General features: G+C 39.7%; 1 protein-coding gene across 4 annotated transcripts in view; it reads left to right on the top strand.

Moving 5' to 3' along the window:
- The window catches only part of LOC124142529 (A disintegrin and metalloproteinase with thrombospondin motifs 16-like), a 225,781-nt gene that overhangs the window by 184,608 nt on the left and 18,186 nt on the right, over positions 1-22,987 (top strand). For all 4 annotated transcript variants that reach the window (XM_046511062.2, XM_046511058.2, XM_046511061.2 and 1 more), the window contains 10 exons: positions 6,331-6,414; positions 7,783-7,942; positions 9,693-9,798; positions 10,051-10,188; positions 10,881-11,034; positions 11,324-11,419; positions 15,539-15,687; positions 21,078-21,141; positions 21,304-21,415; positions 22,261-22,385. In XM_046511062.2, coding sequence (XP_046367018.1) covers positions 6,331-6,414; positions 7,783-7,942; positions 9,693-9,798; positions 10,051-10,188; positions 10,881-11,034; positions 11,324-11,419; positions 15,539-15,687; positions 21,078-21,141; positions 21,304-21,415; positions 22,261-22,385 — 1,188 coding nt within the window. The remainder of the gene's footprint in view (positions 1-6,330; positions 6,415-7,782; positions 7,943-9,692; positions 9,799-10,050; positions 10,189-10,880; positions 11,035-11,323; positions 11,420-15,538; positions 15,688-21,077; positions 21,142-21,303; positions 21,416-22,260; positions 22,386-22,987) is intronic.

Genomic DNA, 22,987 nt, shown 5'->3' with positions numbered 1-22,987 from the left:
TACTGAGTGTATTCTAGACAAATATACTGAGTGTATTCTGGACATATACCAAGTGTATTCTGGACATATACTGAGTGTATTCTGTAGATATACCAAGTGTATTCTGGACATATACTGAGTGTATTCTGGACATATACTGAGTGTATTCTGGACATAAACCAAGTGTATTCTGGACATATACTGAGTGTATTCTGGACATATACCAGGTGTATTCTGGACATATACCAAGTGTATTCTGGACATATACTGAGTGTATTCTAGACAAATATACTGAGTGTATTCTGGACATATACTGAGTGTATTCTGTAGATATACCAAGTGTATTCTGGACATATACTGAGTGTATTCTGGACATATACTGAGTGTATTCTGGACATAAACCAAGTGTATTCTGGACATATACTGAGTGTATTCTGGACATATACCAGGTGTATTCTGGACATATACCAAGTGTATTCTGGACATATACTGAGTGTATTCTAGACAAATATACTGAGTGTATTCTGGACATATACTGAGTTTATTCTGGACATATACTGAGTGTATTCTGGACATATACCAGGTGTATTCTGGACATATATACTGAGTGTATTCTGGACATATACTGGGTGTATTCTGGACATATACCAAGTGTATTCTGGAAATATACTGAGTGTATTCTGGACATATACTGAGTGTATTCTGGACATATACCAAGTGTATTCTGGACATATACCAGGTGTATTCTGGACATATTTACTGAGTGTATTCTGGACATATACTTAGTGTATTCTAGACATATACTGAGTGTATTCTGGACCTATACTTAGTGTATTCTGGACATATATACTGAGTGTATTCTGGACATATACCAGGTGTAATCTGGACATATACCAGGTGTATTCTGGACATTTATACTGAGTGTATTCTGGACATATATACTGAGTGTATTCTAGACATATACCGAGTGTATTCTGGACATATACCAGGTGTATTCTGGACATATATACTGAGTGTATTCTGGACATATATACTGAGTGTATTCTAGACATATATACTGAGTGTATTCTGGACATATACTGGGTGTATTCTTGACATATACTGGGTGTATTCTAGACATGTATACTGAGTGTATTCTGGACATATATACTGAGTGTATTCTAGACATGTATACTGAGTGTATTCTGGACATATATACTGAGTGTATTCTGGACATATACTGGGTGTATTCTAGACATATATACTGAGTGTATTCTGGACATATCCTGGGTGTATTCTAGACATATATACTGAGTGTATTCTGGACATATACTGGGTGTATTCTAGACATATATACTGAGTGTATTCTGGACATATACTGGGTGTATTCTGGACATATACTGAGTGTATTCTGGACATATATACCGAGTGTATTCTGGACATATACTGAGTGTATTCTAGACATATATAGTGAGTGTATTCTAGACATGTATAATGAGTGTATTCTAGACATGTAAACTGAGTGTATTCTGGACATATACTGAGTGTATTCTAGACATATATACTGAGTGTATTCTAGACATGTATACTGAGTGTATTCTGGACATATATACTGAGTGTATTCTGGACATATACTGAGTGTATTCTGGATATATACTGAGTGTATTCTAGACATATATACTGAGTGTATTCTGGACATATATACTGTATACTGAGTGTATTCTGGACATATATACTGAGTGTATTCTGGACATATATACTGAGTGTATTCTAGACATATATACTGAGTGTATTCTCGACATATACTGGGTGTATTCTAGATATATATACTGAGTGTATTCTGGACATATACTGGGTGTATTCTAGACTTGTATACTGAGTGTATTCTAGACATATATACTGAGTGTATTCTGGACATATACTGGGTGTATTCTAGACATATATACTGATTCTATTCTAGACATATATACTGAGTGTATTCTGGACATATATACTGAGTGTATTCTAGACATATATACTGAGTGTATTCTGGACATATATACCGAGTGTATTCTTGACATATACTGGGTGTATTCTAGACATATATACTGATTCTATTCTAGACATATATACTGAGTGTATTCTGGACATATATACTGAGTGTATTCTAGACATGTATACTGAGTGTATTCTGGGCATATACTGAGTATATTCTAGACATATATACTGAGTGTATTCTAGACATATATTCAGTGTATTCTGGACATATACTGGGTGTATTCTAGACATATATACTGAGTGTATTCTGGACATATATACTGAGTGTATTCTGGACATATACTGGGTGTATTCTAGACATGTATACTGAGTGTATTCTGGACATATATACTGAGTGTATTCTGGACATATACTGAGTGTATTCTAGACATATATACTGAGTGTATTCTGGACATATACTGAGTGTATTCTGGACATGTATACTGAGTGTATTCTAGACATGTATACTGAGTGTATTCTGGACATATACTGAGAGTATTCTAGACATGTATACTGAGTGTATTCTGGACATTTACTGGGTGTATTATCGACATATATACTGAGTGTATTCTAGACATATATACTGAGTGTATTCTAGACATATATACTGAGTGTATTCTAGACATGTATACTGAGTGTATTCTGGACATATACTGTGTGTATTCTGGACATGTATACTGAGTGTATTCTAGACATGTATACTGAGTGTATTCTGGACATATACTGGGTGTATTCTAGGCATATATACTGAGTGTATTCTAGACATATATAGTGAGTGTATTCTAGACATGTATAATGAGTGTATTCTGGACATATACTGAGTGTATTCTGGACATATACTGAGTGTATTCTGGACATATATACTGAGTGTATTCTAGACATGTATACTGAGTGTATTCTGGACTTGTATACTGAGTGTATTCTGGACATATACTGGGTGTATTCTAGACATATATACTGAGTGTATTCTAGACATATATACTGAGTGTATTCTGGACATATATACTGAGTGTATTCTGGACATATATACTGATTGTATTCTAGACATATATACTGAGTGTATTCTAGACATATATACTGAGTGTATTCTAGACATATATACTGAGTGTATTCTAGACATGTATACTGAGTGTATTCTAGACATATATACTGAGTGTATTCTGGACATATATACTGAGTGTATTCTGGACATATATACTGATTGTATTCTAGACATATATACTGAGTGTATTCTAGACATATATACTGAGTGTATTCTAGACATATATACTGAGTGTATTCTAGACATGTATACTGAGTGTATTCTAGACATATATACTGAGTGTATTCTAGACATATATACTGAGTGTATTCTGGACATATACTGAGTGTATTCTAGACATATATACTGAGTGTATTCTAGACATATATACTGAGTGTATTTTAGACATTAGTGGTGTAACGATACGGCGATACAGTATTGTATCCCGATGCACAGCCCACGATAGGATGCATCGATTTGGAAAGCATGTATCGCGATACATACGATATTTTCATGACACAGTTTTACTTAATGAGTTTTGATGTTTTTCCCCCATGGAAAGACATTACTGTGCACGTAACACCGGAAATACCATGTCAACAAATCAATACTGAAGTTCGCAAATTATTCATGTAATTACACTCTCTGGCTATAAAAAGTGTTCTTTGTATATCTGGACTTATGTTTGTAACTTATTTCAATAATTTTATTCAAAATTCCTTTAATATTGTTTTTATTAATTTCGGCGAAATTGGGTGTGAAGCGATCGGAAGATCGCACAACTCACCGTTATTAACAGCAACCACGGTCAGATTACCGCTATTGACGCCTTGAAACGAACTTTAGTTGACAGAGAATGGATACATATATCATAAATGCCATACTTTGATTCGTTAAAAGTCATATTTGTTTTTGTTGGACGATTCTATGTCAACACGTAATTCTTGCGATCACGTGCACGGGAGCCTTGACGGAGACTGGTCAGACTGGTTCCATGTAAAAAATAATACCCGGCAATAGCGATCAGCTGCTTCGCTTAGGGTTATAATTATTTTAAATATGTTGAGTAAAAGCTGCATCTAAATTAACAAGATATTGGAATATATTATTCCTGATAAAAAAATAGTTTCAGATACAACTTTTGCCGATCCTTGCATTAAAATCCTGTAAAGTTATATCATTGGGTGTGTCTTGACCGAATCGCCGGTAGATTCCAAGAAAACGTGTGTACAGCTGATTGCTGTGTCCGGCTTAGTTTACGAGAAAATACACAAGGTAATCTTAATCCCTGGATAGAAAACAATGCCTAGCTGAACAAAAAATACAATTTAAACGGTAAATCAACATGTCTGGTGATTTTTTATCTCAAATTTCGAATTTGTACTGACGAAGTTTCTCATCACCCGTTCCTTTGCCGGACTTCGCTGAAGGGGTACGGTGTAATTTTTTTCTGCGCATAATATTCAAATTTCTTTTTTTTCCCCAAATATTGAAACCGCTAGAGGGGGTGCGCATTATACATAGGTGCGCACTATACTAACGAAAATACGGTACTTTTAAACATGAAATACGTTTAACAATTTCAAAGCCAGTTTGTTGTTTCAGTAAAACATACTGTATTGCTGACAATTTGCTATAACAGTAAATAAACACCTTATATGTTCTTCAACTGTACTTGTCAGATCTTTTAGAGAGCAGAAAGACATCAACTTGGCTTAGCTTGTACCAGTAAACACTGTATCGTGATACGTATCGTATCGCGACCCCTGTATCGCGATACGTATCGTATCGCGACCCTCCCGTATCGTTACACCTCTACTAGACATATATACTGAGTGTATTCTAGACATGTATACTGAGTGTATTCTGGACATATACTGAGTGTATTCTAGACATATATACTGAGTGTATTCTAGACATATATACTGAGTGTATTCTGGACATATACTGGGTGTATTCTGGACATATATACTGAGTGTATTCTGGACATATATACTGAGTGTATTCTGGACATATACTGGGTGTATTCTGGACATATATACTGAGTGTATTCTGGACATATACCAGGTGTATTCTGGACATATACTGAGTGTATTCTGGGCATATACTGAGTGTATTCTAGTCATATATACTGAGTGTATTCTAGACATATATACTGAGTGTATTCTAGACATGTATACTGAGTGTATTCTGGACATACTGAGTGTATTCTGGACATATACTGGGTGTATTCTGGACATATACTGAGTGTATTCTGGACATATATACTGAGTGTATTCTGGACATATACTGAGTGTATTCTAGACATATATACTGAGTGTATTCTAGACATATATACTGAGTGTATTCTGGACATATACTGGGTGTATTCTGGACATATATACTGAGTGTATTCTGGACATATATACTGAGTGTATTCTGGACATATACTGGGTGTATTCTGGACATATATACTGAGTGTATTCTGGACATATATACTGAGTGTATTCTGGACATGTATACTGGGTGTATTCTGGACATATATACTGAGTGTATTCTGGACATATACGAGGTGTATTCTGGATATTTACTGTGCATATACTGGACATTTTACTGGGTATATACGTCCACATGTAAACCATATTCGGTCAAACTACCGGACATTCCTCGATAATATATCAACAAGAAGGAAGCTGATAATTAGCAAAGAGCTCGGTCACTATGGGACTGTGTGATACCATGACTACTGAAAGGGCATGACACTTGGACTGAAGACATGTTATAAGACCACACCTTTCCTTTAGGTGTAGTAGAGCCTGGGATACAATCTGTGTTTGTCAAAAGAGGAAATACTTTCTTTCAAGGCTGGTTGTGATGATATAGATAATTCATTTATGTAGTTGTCAGATTATTTGCTATTTACTAGTACTGCCTGGAGTTGGGTGGGGATGAAAGAGAGGGAAATGACACAGTTTCTGTGTTTGAATTGAAATGAATGCTACCATTTAGCAATTTACAATGGTGCTTGTTTACTTATATAGTAGTACAATGAGGCAGTGACAAATGGCCGATGATGAATGTGGATGCCATCATTATGTGGGTCAGCAGAATATATGTTCAGATGGATAAACTATGAAACAGTTAAAACATCATGAAAGTAGTGAAAGTTTAGTAACAGGATTTATTTGTGAAATTCATGCATATTCATTAACCACACCACCCTTTGAGGCCAAAGGCGTGAATTTGCATGAATATAGCTTAAAGGTCACCTTCATGTTTCCTGAGAAAATCAAATCAGCAGAGTCTCTTATGTTTTTTAGAATACTGTAATTTAGAAAATGTTTGATTCCCTGCAGGTATCCAAGCTGTTTGAGGACCAGAGCTTGGGGAGCACCATCAACATTGTCCTGGTTGGTCTCATTCTACTGGAGGGAGATGAGGTAAGCTGACATGCAGGTTGGTCTCATTCTACTGGAGGGAGATGAGGTAAGCTGACATGCGGGTTGGTCTCATTCTACTTGAGGGAGATGAGGTAAGCTGACATGCAGGTTGGTCTCATTCTACTTGAGGGGGATGAAGTAAGCTGACATGCGGGTTGGTCACATTCTTATGGAGAGGGATCAGGTTAGTAGGCTGACATGCAGGTTGGTCTCATTCTACTGGAAGGGAAAGATGACATGTGGGTTGGTCTCATTCTACTGGAGGGGTGTATGGTAAGCAAACATCAGGTTATGATTATTGGTTGTGTACGTTGGGACGTTCTGGAAGGCGTTGTAGTATTCATGAACTGCTGTATACTGTAAATCATTACAGTAATTCAAGCATGAAATTAGTGTGAAAACGTGTTAATAAGGTGACACATTTTTGTCTTGACATACTTGAGTTGATTGTCACATCCTGGAAACAGTGGCATGCATCACCTGCCAGGGCACACAATAGACTCTGCTGTTTAGAGCTCGCCATTGTGTTTTTTTCTGGGCGCCTCGTCAAGCCTGGTCACTGTTTGTGCATGTTGACAAGCAGTTATGATGGAATGATGGTGTTTGGGTCTTGGCCATATTGTGAAATAATCCTGTAAGGAAGGCCAAATCTCTTCTGATCCATGTGATGAAAATGTCCTGTAAAGTAGCAAGTCAATGTGATGACATGCTACTCAAAAGAAGTAGAGGACTACCCGATTCTTGCATAATACTGTTGTAAATCAGTCTGGTAACATGCTTAAACATATGGAGAATCTCCCCTGAGTGTTTTGATTTTTATACTTTTATTGATGAGTATTGATATGTTTGAGACATGAGGGCGACATTCAATTTACCTTCTGGTCATTCTTCTGACTTGTTCACTTTGTAAACAGTAATAACCAGTGTCTTCAGTGTAAGAAGTACATCTAACCAGCTTCAGTGGCAGAGATGTGATGTCCTTTGATTATGACTTCTTGGTAACTGATGACGTTACAATGGTCTGCAAAGCATTGTGATGGATTACACTGCAGCAGTATTTCCAAGGATATATAACTTGTTCTCATTCTCATGTGGAAGCCAGTTTGGGGTGATGGAATGTGTAAATCATCAAGAACACATGTCTTCGTAGTGTTTTGATTTGCTAATGTGTATATCTCTGTTCATGACACTCCAGTAAAACTATCCCCAAGTTATCAAACACATGGGAAACTGCGAGATAGCTGAAGTCGCCAGTAAAATATACATTGAAGAAAGTTATCCAGATTGTGTGACATTAACATAAATAATGTTTTCTTTAACCTTTTCTGAAGTTTTGGAAAAAACCCTCATAGTGTTGTTATTACGTAGCCAGGTCTGGTTGTGAGCCACCATGCAGATCGAACACTCAACAGCTTCTGTACCTGGCAGTCCGTCCTCGTTGGCGCCAACGGTCGGCAGCATGACCATGCTATACTCCTCACCGGAATGGATCTCTGCTCCTATAAGAATGCACCCTGTGATACACTTGGTATGAATAAACAATTTGGTGTCCACTCCATTATATTACTGGATTCATATTGTAAACTGTCTTTTAGCATGTTATGGAACATAGATGGTTTCAACTGGAATAAAGGGGTGGTTGGGTAGGCTAGTGGTTACATTGTTGGTTCTTCAAGCTGAAGTCCATGTTTAAATCCCCACAATAGTACAATGGGTGAGGCCAATTTCTGCCATGATGTTGCCTGTACAATATAATAAGTGGCATAGAACCATACACACTCACTTACTCATCAGTAGTATAGTTTTATCACCCACCACAATGGCCAACATTTCCAACAAGACATGTGCTGCAGAACTGAGCTATTATTCAAATCATTGCCTTCAAACTATTCTTTGATAAGGCACTATAGGGTTTTTCTTTTTGCCTTTAATTTGGTTAATATTTTCACACTGGAAACAAGACTTACATAATCATATTTTGAGCAATGTAGATTTGTTACTTGTGTTAGAGGGAGTGTATGTTCAATATTTGTTGCTTATTTGGTATATCTGCCTTGTATGAAATTATAGGTAATCAGAACTGTTACACAGTAATGCATCATAACATTGGAGTAAGCAGACAAAGTAGTTTTGAATGACTTGAATTAAACTTGCAGAGTCTGCCAATTTCCCAGAACCTAGTTCCCTTTAGGCAAAAAAGTGCTGTTTATGAATGGTGGCTGTTGACATTTAGAAGCTATTTATTGCGTTATCATGAAAACTAATTTAAACAATATTGAAAAAAGGCAAGATTTATTCTGGAGTTGAACCAAAATGTTTTCGAAGATCTAAGAACTGAATTGTACCGGTTTCATTAATGAAATATCAAAGGTAGGGAGGGTAAGTTTTTGTTGTACTTCCACTGGTGCATAGCTCAGTGTTATTAAGCAGACCGTTCCATGCAGGCCTCAAATGCCAAGTTTGTTTTGATTACTAAAAGCCGTCTGGTTTCTCAATGTTGTTCCTATGCATTGAGAACATTTTCTCTTTGTACAGTTGTAAGCTAACATTGATGGTGGGTGATATATATTTCTGTATAAAGCTTAGTACCCAGGCAGTAGTCTCTTTCCTGATTAAAATAATGAATTTGTGACCTTTAAACACTCATCTCCACTTATAAGAACAACAGGAGTGAAATGTGATCACAAAAAGTGTGCACCCTTCACACATCTATCATGTACTTCAACAACAACCGGGGACATTGGTGGCCCAGTCATCTAAAGCGCTGCAATTTGCTGTGCAGAGTTGCATCATTGGGCATGCCAGGGACTATGAATTCATGGGTGAGAATCCCGGTTCACCCTGATAATGTGTCGAGGTTTGTTAGCATCATACCCGTGCTTGTGGTAAATGTCTAGGACCTGCACCACTTCGGGCTTTCCTCTCCCATCAAGCAGACGTCATGCTGTAATGTAACTGGAACACTGTTAAAAAGCAGCAATAAGTGCAACATCACTGGCTCAATCACACTATTGCAGGATGCTTTCACATAGATGTTTTGTCATAAACATACATTTCATTATTTTTGTCAGAACTTTTGATCTGTGATCTAACCAGAGCAGGGCCTAACCATCATCTAACAGACAGCAGATGATGACTAAACATACTTAGACAATCTTAAGTGACTTGAATCTTACTGTTTAACAGGAGTTGTTTGTTGCTTCAGTATTTCTCACAATCAGTATGTAATGGTACAGAAGTAATACAGAAGTATTGAGAGTTATCCCCCTTGTGTTCAGGTTTTGCTCCCATAGAGGGCATGTGTAACCGAATCCGAAGCTGCACCATCAATGAGGACACAGGACTGGCCACCGCGCTCACCATTGCGCACGAGATGGGACATAAGTAAGTACAGCTAGCCAAGAATGACCTGGCAGTGAGTTGTGAATGTGGAAAAGTATTACAGCTGTATATCACCATGGACACTAACTATTTAGGGTCCATGATATCACTGCATGCAGTCCATAAGTAATGGAGTCTGGACAAGACAATCCAGTAGTTGATTGTTGTTTATCTCCTGTTATCTCTAAAATTTTAATTTCTTTCTTTTTGAATTTTTTTCATCTAGAAATAACATTGCATTTTTGTGCGTTGCAGCTTTGGGATGTACCATGATGGCGAGGGGAACTACTGCACACACAGTGCTGGGTCTATCATGGCTCCTACCCTCATGGGGAAAGATGGTCTCTTCCAGTGGTCAGTGTGCAGCAGAGACTACCTCACAAAGTTCCTCAAGTAAGTCGGTCAACTGTGGGTTCATACACCACGGAACCACCTCCGTGGTCTTGTGGTAGAGCGTCCGCCCGGAGAGCGGAAGGTCAGGAGTTCGATCCCCGGCCGTGTCATACCAAAAGACGTTAAAAGATGGTACTTGTTGTTACCCTGTCAGGCGCTCGGCATTAAGGGGCTAAAACAAGAACTGTTCGGCTCGGAGTCAGTATACTGTGTCTGAGTGGGGTATTCATGTTTAACTGCGGCATGGTATCTCAGTGAGCTGGCACTATAAATCGGCATCAGTCTGAACTAGTGTAAGCAGCCACACACACATGTGCATGCACGTCGCCATATAAGTGCAATAATCTTGGACGCGACGTTAAACCCAATTTCACCTCACCTCACCTCATACACCACGGATAGGCTCCATGAGTCTGTGACCTCATCAAATGAATATTGGCTCCTTATACACACTGGACAAGAAAGTTTTAATTCCAAAACTTTCCATACTATCCAAACATATCCATGGAATACTGGAATATTGGAACACTCATAACTGAGGCCTACTTGCTTTGATAATCCAGGTTATCTCCCCTCAAAAAACAGACCAGATCTCTTATGGGGTTTCATCAAGCTGACACCTGATATAATTGAAATGTTGTTTACAGCGGTGTTAAACCCATCTCACTCACTCACTCCTCGTTACTCCCCAGCACCCCTCAAGCTGACTGCCTGGAGGACAAACCCAAGCATGTGGCCGAGCTGAAGTTCCCCACTAAGCTGCCTGGTGAGCTGTACAATGCTGATGTCCAGTGCAAGTGGCAGTTCGGCAGCAAGGCCAAGCTTTGTACATATGACTTTGGGAAGGTGAGAATCTTTACTGACAGAGCTGTTTGTGTAAATGTCATAGATGTTTGTGCTTTAATTATGTTTTATTCAGTTAGTTACTTGACAAGCGGACACACACATTCCAATTTAAAACTGCCATATGTTGTATCAGGTTTCCTCAGATTTGGGGATTGATGTTGGTTTAATATAGTTACAATATTATTATGAACAGTGTTGCAGTGAATTTCCCATTTTGGTGGAATATAAGTGTGATTAAAATAATAAATATCTTCTTCCTTCCAATTAAAATTTGATACTTTTTCTTCAGGACACATGTAAGGCATTGTGGTGTTACCGGGGCAACAAGCGATGTGAGACCAAGTTCCTGCCAGCAGCAGAAGGAACCTCTTGTGGTGCGGGTATGGTAGGTAGGCACAACTTGGTCACATTGGGGGAGAGCTGTAGGTTCGGGGTCAGTGAGTAGGCATAACTTGGTCACATTGGGGGAGAGCTGTAGGTTCGGGGTTAGTAAGTAGGCACAACTTGGGCACATTGGGGGAGAGCTGTAGGTTCGGGGTTAGTGAGTAGGCACAACTTGGGCACATTGGGGGAGAGCTGTAGGTTCGGGGTTAGTGAGTAGGCACAACTTGGTCACATTGGGGGAGAGCGTTGCTGGCACAACTTGGTCACATTGGGGGAGAGTGTATTAGGCACAACTTGGTCACATTGGGGAGATGGTATTAGGCACAACTTGGTCACATTGGGGGAGATGGTATTAGGCACAACCTGATCACATTTGGGGAGAGTGTAGCAGGCAACATGTGATCACATTGGGGGAGAGTGTATTAGGCACAATTTGGTCACATTGGGGGGAGAGTGTAGCAGGCAACATGTGATCACATTGGGGGAGAGTGTAGCAGGCAACATGTGATCACATTGGGGGAGAGTGTATTAGGCACAACTTGGTCACATTGGGGAGATAGTATTAGGCACAACTTGGTCACATTGGGGAGATGGTATTGGGCACAACTTGGTCACTTTGGGGGAGAGTGTATTAGGCACAACTTGGTCACATTGGGGAGATGATATTAGGCACAACTTGGTCACATTTTGGGAGATGGTATTAGGCAGAACCTGATCACATTGGGAGAGAGTGTAGCAGGCAACATGTGATCACATTGGGAGAGAGTGTATTAGGCACAACTTGGTCACATTGGGGGAGATGGTATTAGGCAGAACCTGATCACATTGGGGGAGAGTGTAGCAGGCAACATGTGATCACATTGGGGGAGAGTGTAGCAGGCAACATGTGATCACATTGGGAGAGAGTGTATTAGGCACAACTTGGTCACATTGGGGAGATGGTATTAGGCACAACATGGTCACATTGGGGGAGATTGTATTAGGCACAACTTGGTCACATTGGGGAGATAGTATTAGGCACAACCTGATCACATTGGGGAGATGGTATTATGCACAACTTGGTCACATTGGGAGAGAGTGTATAAGGCACAACTTGGTCACATTGGGGAGATGGTATTATGCACAACTTGGTCACATTGGGGGAGATTGTATTAGGCACAACCTGATCACATTGGGGAGATGGTATTAGGCACAACTTGGTCACATTGGGGAGATGGTATTAGGCACAACTTGGTCACATTGGGGAGATGGTATTAGGCACAACTTGGTCACATTGGGGAGATAGTATTAGGCAGAACCTGATCACATTGGGGGAGAGTGTAGCAGGCAACATGTGATCACATTGGGAGAGAGTGTATTAGGCACAACTTGGTCACATTGGGGGAGATGGTATTAGGCACAACTTGGTCACATTGGGAGAGAGTGTATAAGGCACAACTTGGTCACATTGGGGAGATGGTATTAGGCACAACTTGGTCACATTGGGGAGATTGTATTAGGCACAACCTGATCACATTGGGGAGATGGTATTAGGCACAACTTGGTCACATTGGGGAGATGGTATTAGGCACAACTTGGTCACATTGGGGAGATGGTATTAGGCACAACTTGGTCACATTGGGGAGATAGTATTAGGCACAACTTGGTCACATTGGGAGAGAGTGTATTAGGCACAAGTTGGTCACATTGGGGAGATGGTATTAGGCACAACTTGGTCACATTGGGGAAATGGTATTAGGCACAACTTGGTCACATTGGGGGAGATTGTATTAGGCACAAGTTGGTCACATTGGGGAGATGGTATTAGGCACAACTTGGTCACATTGGGGAGATGGTATTAGGCACAACTTGGTCACATTGGGGAGATGGTATTAGGCACAACTTGGTCACATTGGGGAGATGGTATTAGGCACAACTTGGTCAAATTGGGGAGATGGTATTAGGCACAACTTGGTCACATTGGGGAGATGGTATTAGGCACAACTTGGTCACATTTGGGAGATGGTATTAGGCACAACTTGGTCGCTTTGGGTGAGATAGTATTAGGTGCAACTTGGTCACATTTGAGAGTGTAGTTGGCAGAGAGGTGGCCAAGAAAGTACACCCAATTTTATAGCTGTTTCACAGTTTAACTCCAACATTTTGTTATTCCAAAATCATTTATTCCAACATTTATTGATTGTTGAGATGTCTTGCTCACATATAATTATCACGGCAGCTTTTTAGGTCCGCTGCCTGGGAACAAATCACAAAGTAAACAAAGAATTTCCCATTTGGTAGTCTAACACAGCTATCATTCTTTGTCGGAGTAGATGCGGAAATCTGGAAGTGTCGCATCTATGTTTTGTGCTTAAAAAGATGTATTTCGGGGCCTAGTGTTGCAGTCAGGATACATATCTCTTCATGAACAAATATTTCTTCAAGTACCGAATAAAAGATTACATCAGATTACAAAAACTTGAATTACCAGACACAAACAAGACCTGTAACTGGATCTATAGTGCGTTCTACAATGTTTAAACAAGGTCTGAAAAAAACTAACCTGTTAAATTGATGACAGTTGTTTGATTTAATTTTTCTTGTATAAAAACAACATTAGAATATCATATCCTGCCCTAGGCTAATTCAAACGTATTATCTAAGCTTCAGTCTGAATGAGAGCTGAAGAAAACCAGCTCATTTTTCCAAGTAAATGTCAGAAGATTTCAGAGCAGGTTGCTGTTTATTTCTGTGCTTGTAGTGACAATTAAAAAAAATGAGACATAGTTCCTTGAGAGTAGGTCAGTGTGGCTTATGGTGAAGGGATCTGATTGTGTCTGTGCACTGATCACCTCCGTGATGGCTGGTGCTGCAAGGTGACGTCTTCCTACAACTTTTGATCACTTTTATGCATTGCACCAGTAGTTACAAACTTCTACTGGGGCGTGCCTCATTTAAACTCTTGACATGAACAGGAATTCTTGAAATTCTTTCCAAAAATCATTTGTAAGTGTTACTGTGTTTGGTGAATGCTCACGAAGCCCTCTGGGTATGTGTATCATATCTGCCTGAACAGTTCTGGCTGATTGAGGCAGATCAACGATCAACAACAGGTGCATGTTGACTCACCAGCAACACACAGATACAAGGGATTGTTATGCAATGGCAGTTATGTTGTTGCTGATTCCGGAAAAAAACAAAAAAATTACAATGCAAATGTGTTAAATTTGCCTTTTCTACTTCTTTCTTACTTACTGTCTTTCAGAAAATGACAATTTGCAATAAAGAAGGAGATTTCAGTGAGTGAGTGAATGTGTTTAGCTCAGGCAGCAATAATCCGGCTGTTGCAGCGGTACGTATGTAACCAAGTTAGGGCCAGGGAGACCAGTGGTTGATAGCATGAGCAACTACCCCAACAGGTGGTTACAATTACATACTCAATCCACACATATTGACTATCTATCCTTCCTTTGTCGTCTGGTACAACAACCAGGGTGTGTGGGGAAATAGTCTATCAGGCGACTTAGATAAATGCATAGTGCATACAATACTTGCAAGGCAGGAGTTGTTTGTTTCTGTGTAGGATCAGTCATATGTTAGTGTTCAGCTTCGGCTTCGGCTTAGCCCAATGACCAAATAATTGGTGAAACCTCAGGGGCTTGGTCTTGGTCATACAGACTTCTGGATTGTTAGTGAACCAAATGGAAATGGGCTTGTCAAAATTCCAGAATTTGTACAGTATAATATTTGATTACATGCAGTGTGTAACATATATCAATCATGCTATTGTGTTCAGTGAAACCCTGTTAGTTCTGGTTAATTCCTGGTGAATTGTCTGAATTAACAGTTTGTGTATTAACAAATCTCTGGTTTTCTTTGTTGTTTTTACCGCTACACTCAACAACATTCCAGCTATATGATGGCGGTCTGTTAATAATCAAGTCTGGACTAGACAATCCAGTGATTGATATCTTGAGCATCAATCCATGCAATTGGGATACAATGACGAGATTGTTGTTGTGTTTTGATACCTCTCGTTGACCAATCAGAATCAAGTACTTTCCAAATACAAGGTAGAACATATGTTAAACAACATTCTCTCCCACATGCAAAAGTTAACCCCCTCACCTTGGCCTTTCAGTGGTGTCGCCAAGGTAAATGTGTGAAATATGGCCGCCATGGACCAAAGCCAGTGAACGGAGGCTGGTCCGTGTGGACTAAGTGGACCGAGTGTTCACGGACCTGCGGCAAGGGAGTCAAGTCACGGAGCAGGGAGTGTATCAATCCGCTGTGAGTACATTTAAAGTATTATCCTCTGTGCACCACAAGTCTCTGAGGACTCAGGAAATAGGAATACAAGAAATATTTGCAAGAGATGCAATGATGTATATGTGAATATTTTTGATTAAGTCATAACTGATTGGTTAATTGGTTAATTGTGAAGGTTAGTTGTGCTTAGGATTAAATGACCAGTAACTCTATTCCTTAAAACCTGGAATGGGACCAAATACAAATCATGACATGTATTGGTTTTGATGGAAAACAGATCTAAAAGATCTTGAAAGTAGTTAAGCAGATATCCTGTAATGAAATGCTAGATGTAGTGCTGTGATGGTTCTCTGGATCAGGCCATTGTGGAATAACATGAGATGAGGTGGAATAACGTGAGGTGAGATGGAAGAACGCGACGTGAGATGGAATAACATGAGGTGAGATGGAATAACATGATGTGACATGTTCAAAAGTGTGGTGAGATGGAATAACATGAGGTGAGATGGAATAACATGAGGTGAGATGGAATAATGTAAGGTCAGATGGAATAATGTGAGGTGAGATGGAATAACATGAGGTGAGGGTGAAATATCGTTAGGTGAGATGGAATTACATGAAGTGAGATGGAATAACATGAGGTGAGATGGAATAATGTGAGGAGAGATGGAATAACATGAGGTGAGATGGAATAATGTGAGGTGAGATGGAATAACATGAGGTGAGATGGAATAATGTAAGGTCAGATGGAATAATGTGAGGTGAGATGGAATAACATGAGGTGAGGGTGAAATATCGTTAGGTGAGATGGAATTACATGAAGTGAGATGGAATAACATGAGGTGAGATGGAATAATGTGAGGAGAGATGGAATAACATGAGGTGAGGGTGAAAGAAACTTGAGGTGAGATGGAATAACATGAGGTGAGATGGAATAATGTGAGGAGAGATGGAATAACGTGAGGTGAGGGTGAAAGAAACTTGAGGTGAGATGGAATAATGTGAGGTGATATGGAATTAAATGAGATGAGGGTGAAATAAGGTGAGGTGAGATGGAATAATGTGAGGTGAGGGTGAAAAAAATTGAGGTTAAGTGGAATAATGTGTGGTGAGGTGAAATTGGGTTTAATGTGGCATTCCAGATTATTTCACTTACATAGCTGCATGCATGTGTGTGTATGTTGCAGCTTGTACAAGTCTGACTTACGTGGTTTATAGTGCCAGCCCACTGAGATACTCCACTCTGACACAGCTAACTGCTTTCTACCAGGCATGGTAACAGCAAGCTCCATCCTACTGACCTTCCCCTCTCTGGGCAGTGTGAAGCCCATTTCTGGTGTCCCCGCGCCGTGATATTGCTGGAATATTGCTAAAAGCGGCGTAAAACCATACTCACTCACTCACTCTCCGGGCAGATGACCTATCCACTACACAATGTGGAATAAGGGATGATAGGCAGGCCACATCTCCATTATCAGATTCAGTGGGAACAGGCAGAAGAAATAAAACAAAAAGTTGAACTAAAAAAAATGACTTTTGTTGAGAATACATCTGAAAAGTTGTTGACAATTTGTTCTCAATTTGAAGTCTTCACCACAAGAGTTCAAAAACCTTAAATGTGTTCATTATGACTCATTGCATTGTGCTTTATTCATAGTGTAATGCTTGCTATATCTTTGTTAATAATTTAAACAACTGAAAAAGTGGTGTAGAGACAAAAAGGAAGCAATAGGCAGGGTAATTTCACTTCTTTGAATATCCTGCCGAGAAGAAAGAGCGAGGCTATTTTTCTGAAATGGGGAGATGATATATATTCTGGTGAGAAAATGGGTGGATATAGAAAATGTATACGTAGATTTAGAAATTTTTAACAGAATGGTAAATCTCTCCAGTAACCTTTAATGGTCATAAACAGCAGCATCATAGATCAGAGCCTAGTAGCCTAGTGGTCAGTGTTCGCTCGTCACACTGAAGACCCGGGTTCAATTCCCCACATGGGTACAATGTGTGAAGCCCATTTCTGGTGTCCCCTGCAGTAATATTGATGGAATATTGCTAAAAGCAGCGTAAAATCATCACTCACTCACTCACTCACTCACTCACTCACTCACTCACTCACTCACTCACTCACTCACTCACTCACTCACTCACTCACTCACTCACTCACAGATGGTTAGACTCTGTTACTTGTCTGAGTGCGTGTCATAGTACCCCTGCAGGTTCTGGTCCAGACCTCATTATTTACAAGCCACTGTCATAGAGCCGGAAAACTGCTGAGTGAGACGGAAAACAACAACAAACAACATGAATAATCTCACACAAAAAGCAGGCAGCCTTACTGATAACGTGATCTGAATCGTTTCAGTTGAGGTTGCATACAGTTGACCCAGCAGCTAGAATTATCACAAGAAATAAAGTTATAATTTATCAAAAATATCTCCGCACTGTTCATCGGATCACACATCCAATTGAAATCCTTTTATATATTGTGTCTATCATTGAAAGTATCTGTTATCAAATTTCAGAAAGAGGTAATTGAACAAAGAAATCTTTGTGAGTTTCCTGTTTTGTATGCTTTGCAGTGGCACACCTAACACATTTAGATCTTAGTTGAAACTCAATGATGCAAAAAGTCTTTGGAATCAGATAACAAGAAATCATCAAATAACACTAGATATATCTGTCTGTGTGCCTGGGACTAATAAAATTGTCTTCTGTGAGATGTTTTATTGGTTCAGTGACAAAGATTTTCACACAGTGTAGCAGGAGGCTAAGTAGAGGCGCCCCTATAATTGACTGTTGTGTGTGTTGTGAGATGGGCCGATATTGTTACTAATACCCTACGTCTGAAGCTGTTGTCCTACCTGGATAAGCATCATTTACAGCTTAAGTCAACATTGTCCTAGCGGTAATGTCGGCCAACATTAAACAGTGCTTCATTGTTAAATGCAACAAGCACATTCGTAAAGAGAATAATTGTCTTGTTGTCCATCTGAAGACCATTGCAAACATACATTGCGAGTAATGGTTCACTAAACCTTTCAAACTTGTGTGCTCAAAGGCTCAATTAAGCTTAGGGACACAGCTAATCATTGTTATTTTCTGTGCAGGTGCCCGCTAGAACCATTGTTACCAACAGTGGAAGAACTGTGTGGCCCTGAGGGTAGCTAGGGAATGGGAGGGTTACTTTTCTTCTTTGATTTCTTACACCAGAACAACAACTTCAAAACTTTATACTTTATAATTTTCTGATTATACAGTGAATGCCCTGTGCTTGAGTTGTATTTGTGGGGTCCAGGGGCCGCTTTCAGAATTACGCCTGTCATTCTTATGTGGTGGGATTAAGCTTGTGTACCTCCTGTAGAAGGACCATTTCATGGAGGTGTGTTTAGAAAACGTAGAGTGCCTCCTTGTTAGGGGCAAAGGTGAGATTCAAGGACTGACAGGAATTATTGCCATAAATGTTTTATTACTGCTAATCTTGTGAAGCGTAGAGAACGTCTCAGTTCACGCTAAATCCCCACTCTCTCCTTTGAGGAATCAGCCAAGAGGGAGATAATAGATTTAATATGATTGTTGTGTAACTGATTGCTTGGTGAACACAGTGCTGAATGATGGGAGCCTGGCCCACTGTTGGATCACTCTGAAGTGGCCCAGGAGATAGGAATACGACTTGTACAAGCAGCCTTCCAATCAGCTTTACGTTAGGAAGAAACTAGTGTAGGTGTTTGTGTTGCAGCCAGTATAGTCAGGCAAGTCATCACGTGTGTGGCTTCTCAACAATGGTTGGCACTGTGGGGCTGCCAGGTCTTAAAACCATGCTCTTGTAATGCTCAAGACCTGGCTTTAATTCCCTACAATGTGGGATGGTGATATTGGTTTGTCCCTAGTTAGAGGTGACTTAGTGGATTGGGTGGGCAGACTTGGCACTAGTGTGTCATGGTACCCCAACAGTAAGGAACATTGATCTCAATAATAGTCACTCGATTGGCCAAACTTGATTATTTACAGGCCATGGTATAATAGATGGATTAATTGTGTAATGTATGACAGGTGTATCCTAGTGTGTAATATATGACAGGTGTATCCCACAGTGTGTAATATAAGACTGGTGTATTACCCAGTATCCTACAGTGTGTAATATATGACAGGTGTATCACCCAGTATCCCACAGTGTGTTATATATGACAGGTGTATCCCACAGTGTGTAATATATGACTGGTGTATCACAGTGTGCAATATATGACAGGTGTATCACCCAGTATCCCACAGTGTGTAATATATGACAAGTGTATCCCACAGTGTGTAATATATGACTGGTGTATCACCCAGTATCCCGCAGTGTGTAATATATGACAAGTTTATCCCACAGTGTGCAATATATGACAGGTGTATTACCCAGTATCCTACAGTGTGTAATATATGACTGATGTATCACAGTGTGTAATATATGACTGATGTATCACAGTGTGTAATATATGACTGGTGTATCACCCAGTATCCCACAGTGTGTAATATATGACTGATGTATCACAGTGTGCAATATATGACTGGTGTATTACCCAGTATCCCACAGTGTGTAATATATGACTGATGTATCACAGTGTGTAATATATGACTGATGTATCACAGTGTGCAATATATGACTGGTGTATTACCCAGTATCCCACAGTGTGTAATATATGACTGATGTATCAGAGTGTGCAATATATGACCGGTGTATCACCCAGTATCCCACAGTGTATAATATATGACAGGTGTATCACCCAGTATCCTACAGTGTGTAATATATGACTGGTGTATTACCCAGTATCCCACAGTGTGTAATATATGACTGGTGTATCACAGTGTGCAATATATGACCAGTGTATCACCAAGTATCCCACAGTGTTGTAATATATGAAAGGTGAATCACCCAGTATCCTACAGTGTGTAATATATGACTGGTGTATCACAGTGTGTAATATATGACAGGTGTATCACCCAGTATCCCACAGTGTGTAATATATGACTGATGTATCACCCAGTATCCCACAGTGTGTAATATATGACTGGTGTATCCTAGTGTGTAATATATGACAGGTGTATTACCCAGTATCCCACAGTGTGTAACATATGACTGGTGTATCACCCAGTACCCCACAGTGTGTAATATATGACTGATGTATCACCCAGTATCCCACAGTGTGTAATATATGACTGGTGTATCCTAGTGTGTAATATATGACTGGTGTATCACCCAGTATCCCACAGTGTGTAACATATGACTGATGTATCACCCAGTATCCCACAGTGTGTAACATATGACTGGTGTATCACAGTGTGTAATATAGGACTGGTGTATCACAGTGTGTAATTATAGGATTGGTGTGTCACCCTGTATCTCACACTGTGTAACATTGATGTTGCAGACCCCAGTATGGAGGGAAGCCATGCCATGGATTCACACAGGAGACCATCATCTGTAATGCAAAGGTGACATATCCTTAAATATACTGTTTACACTAATGCTTATCACCAACTAATGGATACTCAGTCATGTAATACAAGATGCAGCCCTTTTGCTGAATCAGTAGCTGTATTTATGTAGCTAGTTGTATGGTTTCTCTGAGCTAAGGTATGTGTGTGTTCCCCCAGACCTGCCCCTATGGTGATGAGGACTTCCATGATGTCCAGTGCTCCACATACAATGAGAAGCCATTCAAGGGCTGGTACCTGCAGTGGAAGCCGTACAAGAAGCTGTATAATGGTAGGTCCTTTAGATGCAGCAGAGATATAGGCCGGGGTACGGTTGGTGTTTCTGGTTTCCCAACCAACCCTAATCTGTAGCCCTGCATGAACTTTGTACCTTGTTTTTCTCAAGTGGCACCAAAGCTTTTATAACCATCCTTGTATTATCAATATGCAATGAGCGTTAATTTGATGTATTCACTATCAATAAACCAATCAGTATCTTCATTGGAAAGCAGTGTTTTACTGACATCCTGTAAATTATTAAAAACGCAACAACAAAACGAGCTACCTACAGTATTTTTGGGATGGGCTGAAATAGGAAACACAAGTTTTCTTTTTACCTTGCTACAGCAACAAATTGCATTAAAATTGTAGGGTACAGGTGTGGATCAGTGAAGTTGCCTGATAGCCTCACACACATGCATGTAACAATATAAGTGACATAATCTTGAACGAGATGTTAAACCCCATTTCACCTCGTCTCAACTGGCAATGATACAACTAAAATACTGTTACAAGTGGGGTCAAATGGTTAAAGTGCAGCGATGTGCCAAGTTGTTTCCCTTATTTATGCCAGGATCCACTGATTGTGGGACAAGTCCTATATTTTCCCAAATATCAATGGTCTGTCAGTATCCTTAAGTCAATTGTAATTGTGGTTTTCACCCAAGTAAACGTCTACTACCGTGTCACTTTTGGCTTTTGATATAAACTGACAGGCATGTCACTGAAATAAAGTTCACAGCAGCCTTAATCCCAACTCACTCTCTCCCTCACTGAGTGTTAAGCTCATCCCACTCCCTATTAATATTTCAGTCTATTCATGTATTGTAAATATGGTATGTGATTTGTTACTTGCAGCACAGGACCCATGTAAGCTGTATTGTGTGGCCGAGACACTCAACTTTGTGTTCACAGTAAAGCATCTTGCAATTGATGGTACCTCTTGTAACAATGACAACATCTGTGTGACAGGCGCTTGCAAGGTAGGAATAAACTATTTCGCTTCCTCTGTGACTGTATCTTTGGTATCCGTCCAAAACATCATCTGTTTGACATCTCTTGAAATCATTAATTGTTTGAAGCACAGGTGATGCTCGGCTATTCTAAACATGGACGCAATGGCAGTCATTTCGAACATGCTACAGTTAGACAATCCCATATAGAAAACTTTTCACTTTTTAATTTATCATTTAGTTTCATTATTTTAAATTTTCAGAAGCAGGCCTTTTGAAACCTTTGTTTCAAACTGTTTTACTTTGATCTCAAAATGTTTGAAATACTCAAGGTGAACTTCTGTGCTCATAGGGTTATGGCGTAGCCAAGTGATTAAGGCCTTTGGTTGTAACGCCCAAGTTCCAGGTTTGATTTCCTACATAAGTTTTGTGTATGAAACCTGTTTTTGGTGTTCCTGCTGTGATAGTGCTGGAATATTGCACAGTAAAACTATTCTCTCCTGAGCTCTGTATTGTTAAGGTTAAGGGTTAGGGCATGACTAAATATTCCTGAAAAGTCTACCAGGATATGGGGACATTATCATGTCTGACAGCTCTACCAGGATGTGGGGACATTATCATGTCTGACAGCT

The sequence above is a fragment of the Haliotis rufescens genome, unplaced genomic scaffold (genome assembly GCF_023055435.1).
Source record: "Haliotis rufescens isolate VD_foot unplaced genomic scaffold, xgHalRufe1.0.p SCAF_17, whole genome shotgun sequence".
Classification (NCBI taxonomy): Eukaryota; Metazoa; Mollusca; class Gastropoda; order Lepetellida; family Haliotidae; genus Haliotis; species Haliotis rufescens.
The sequence above is the reverse complement of the archived record's forward strand: the minus strand, read 5'-3'. Positions and strand labels throughout refer to the sequence as shown.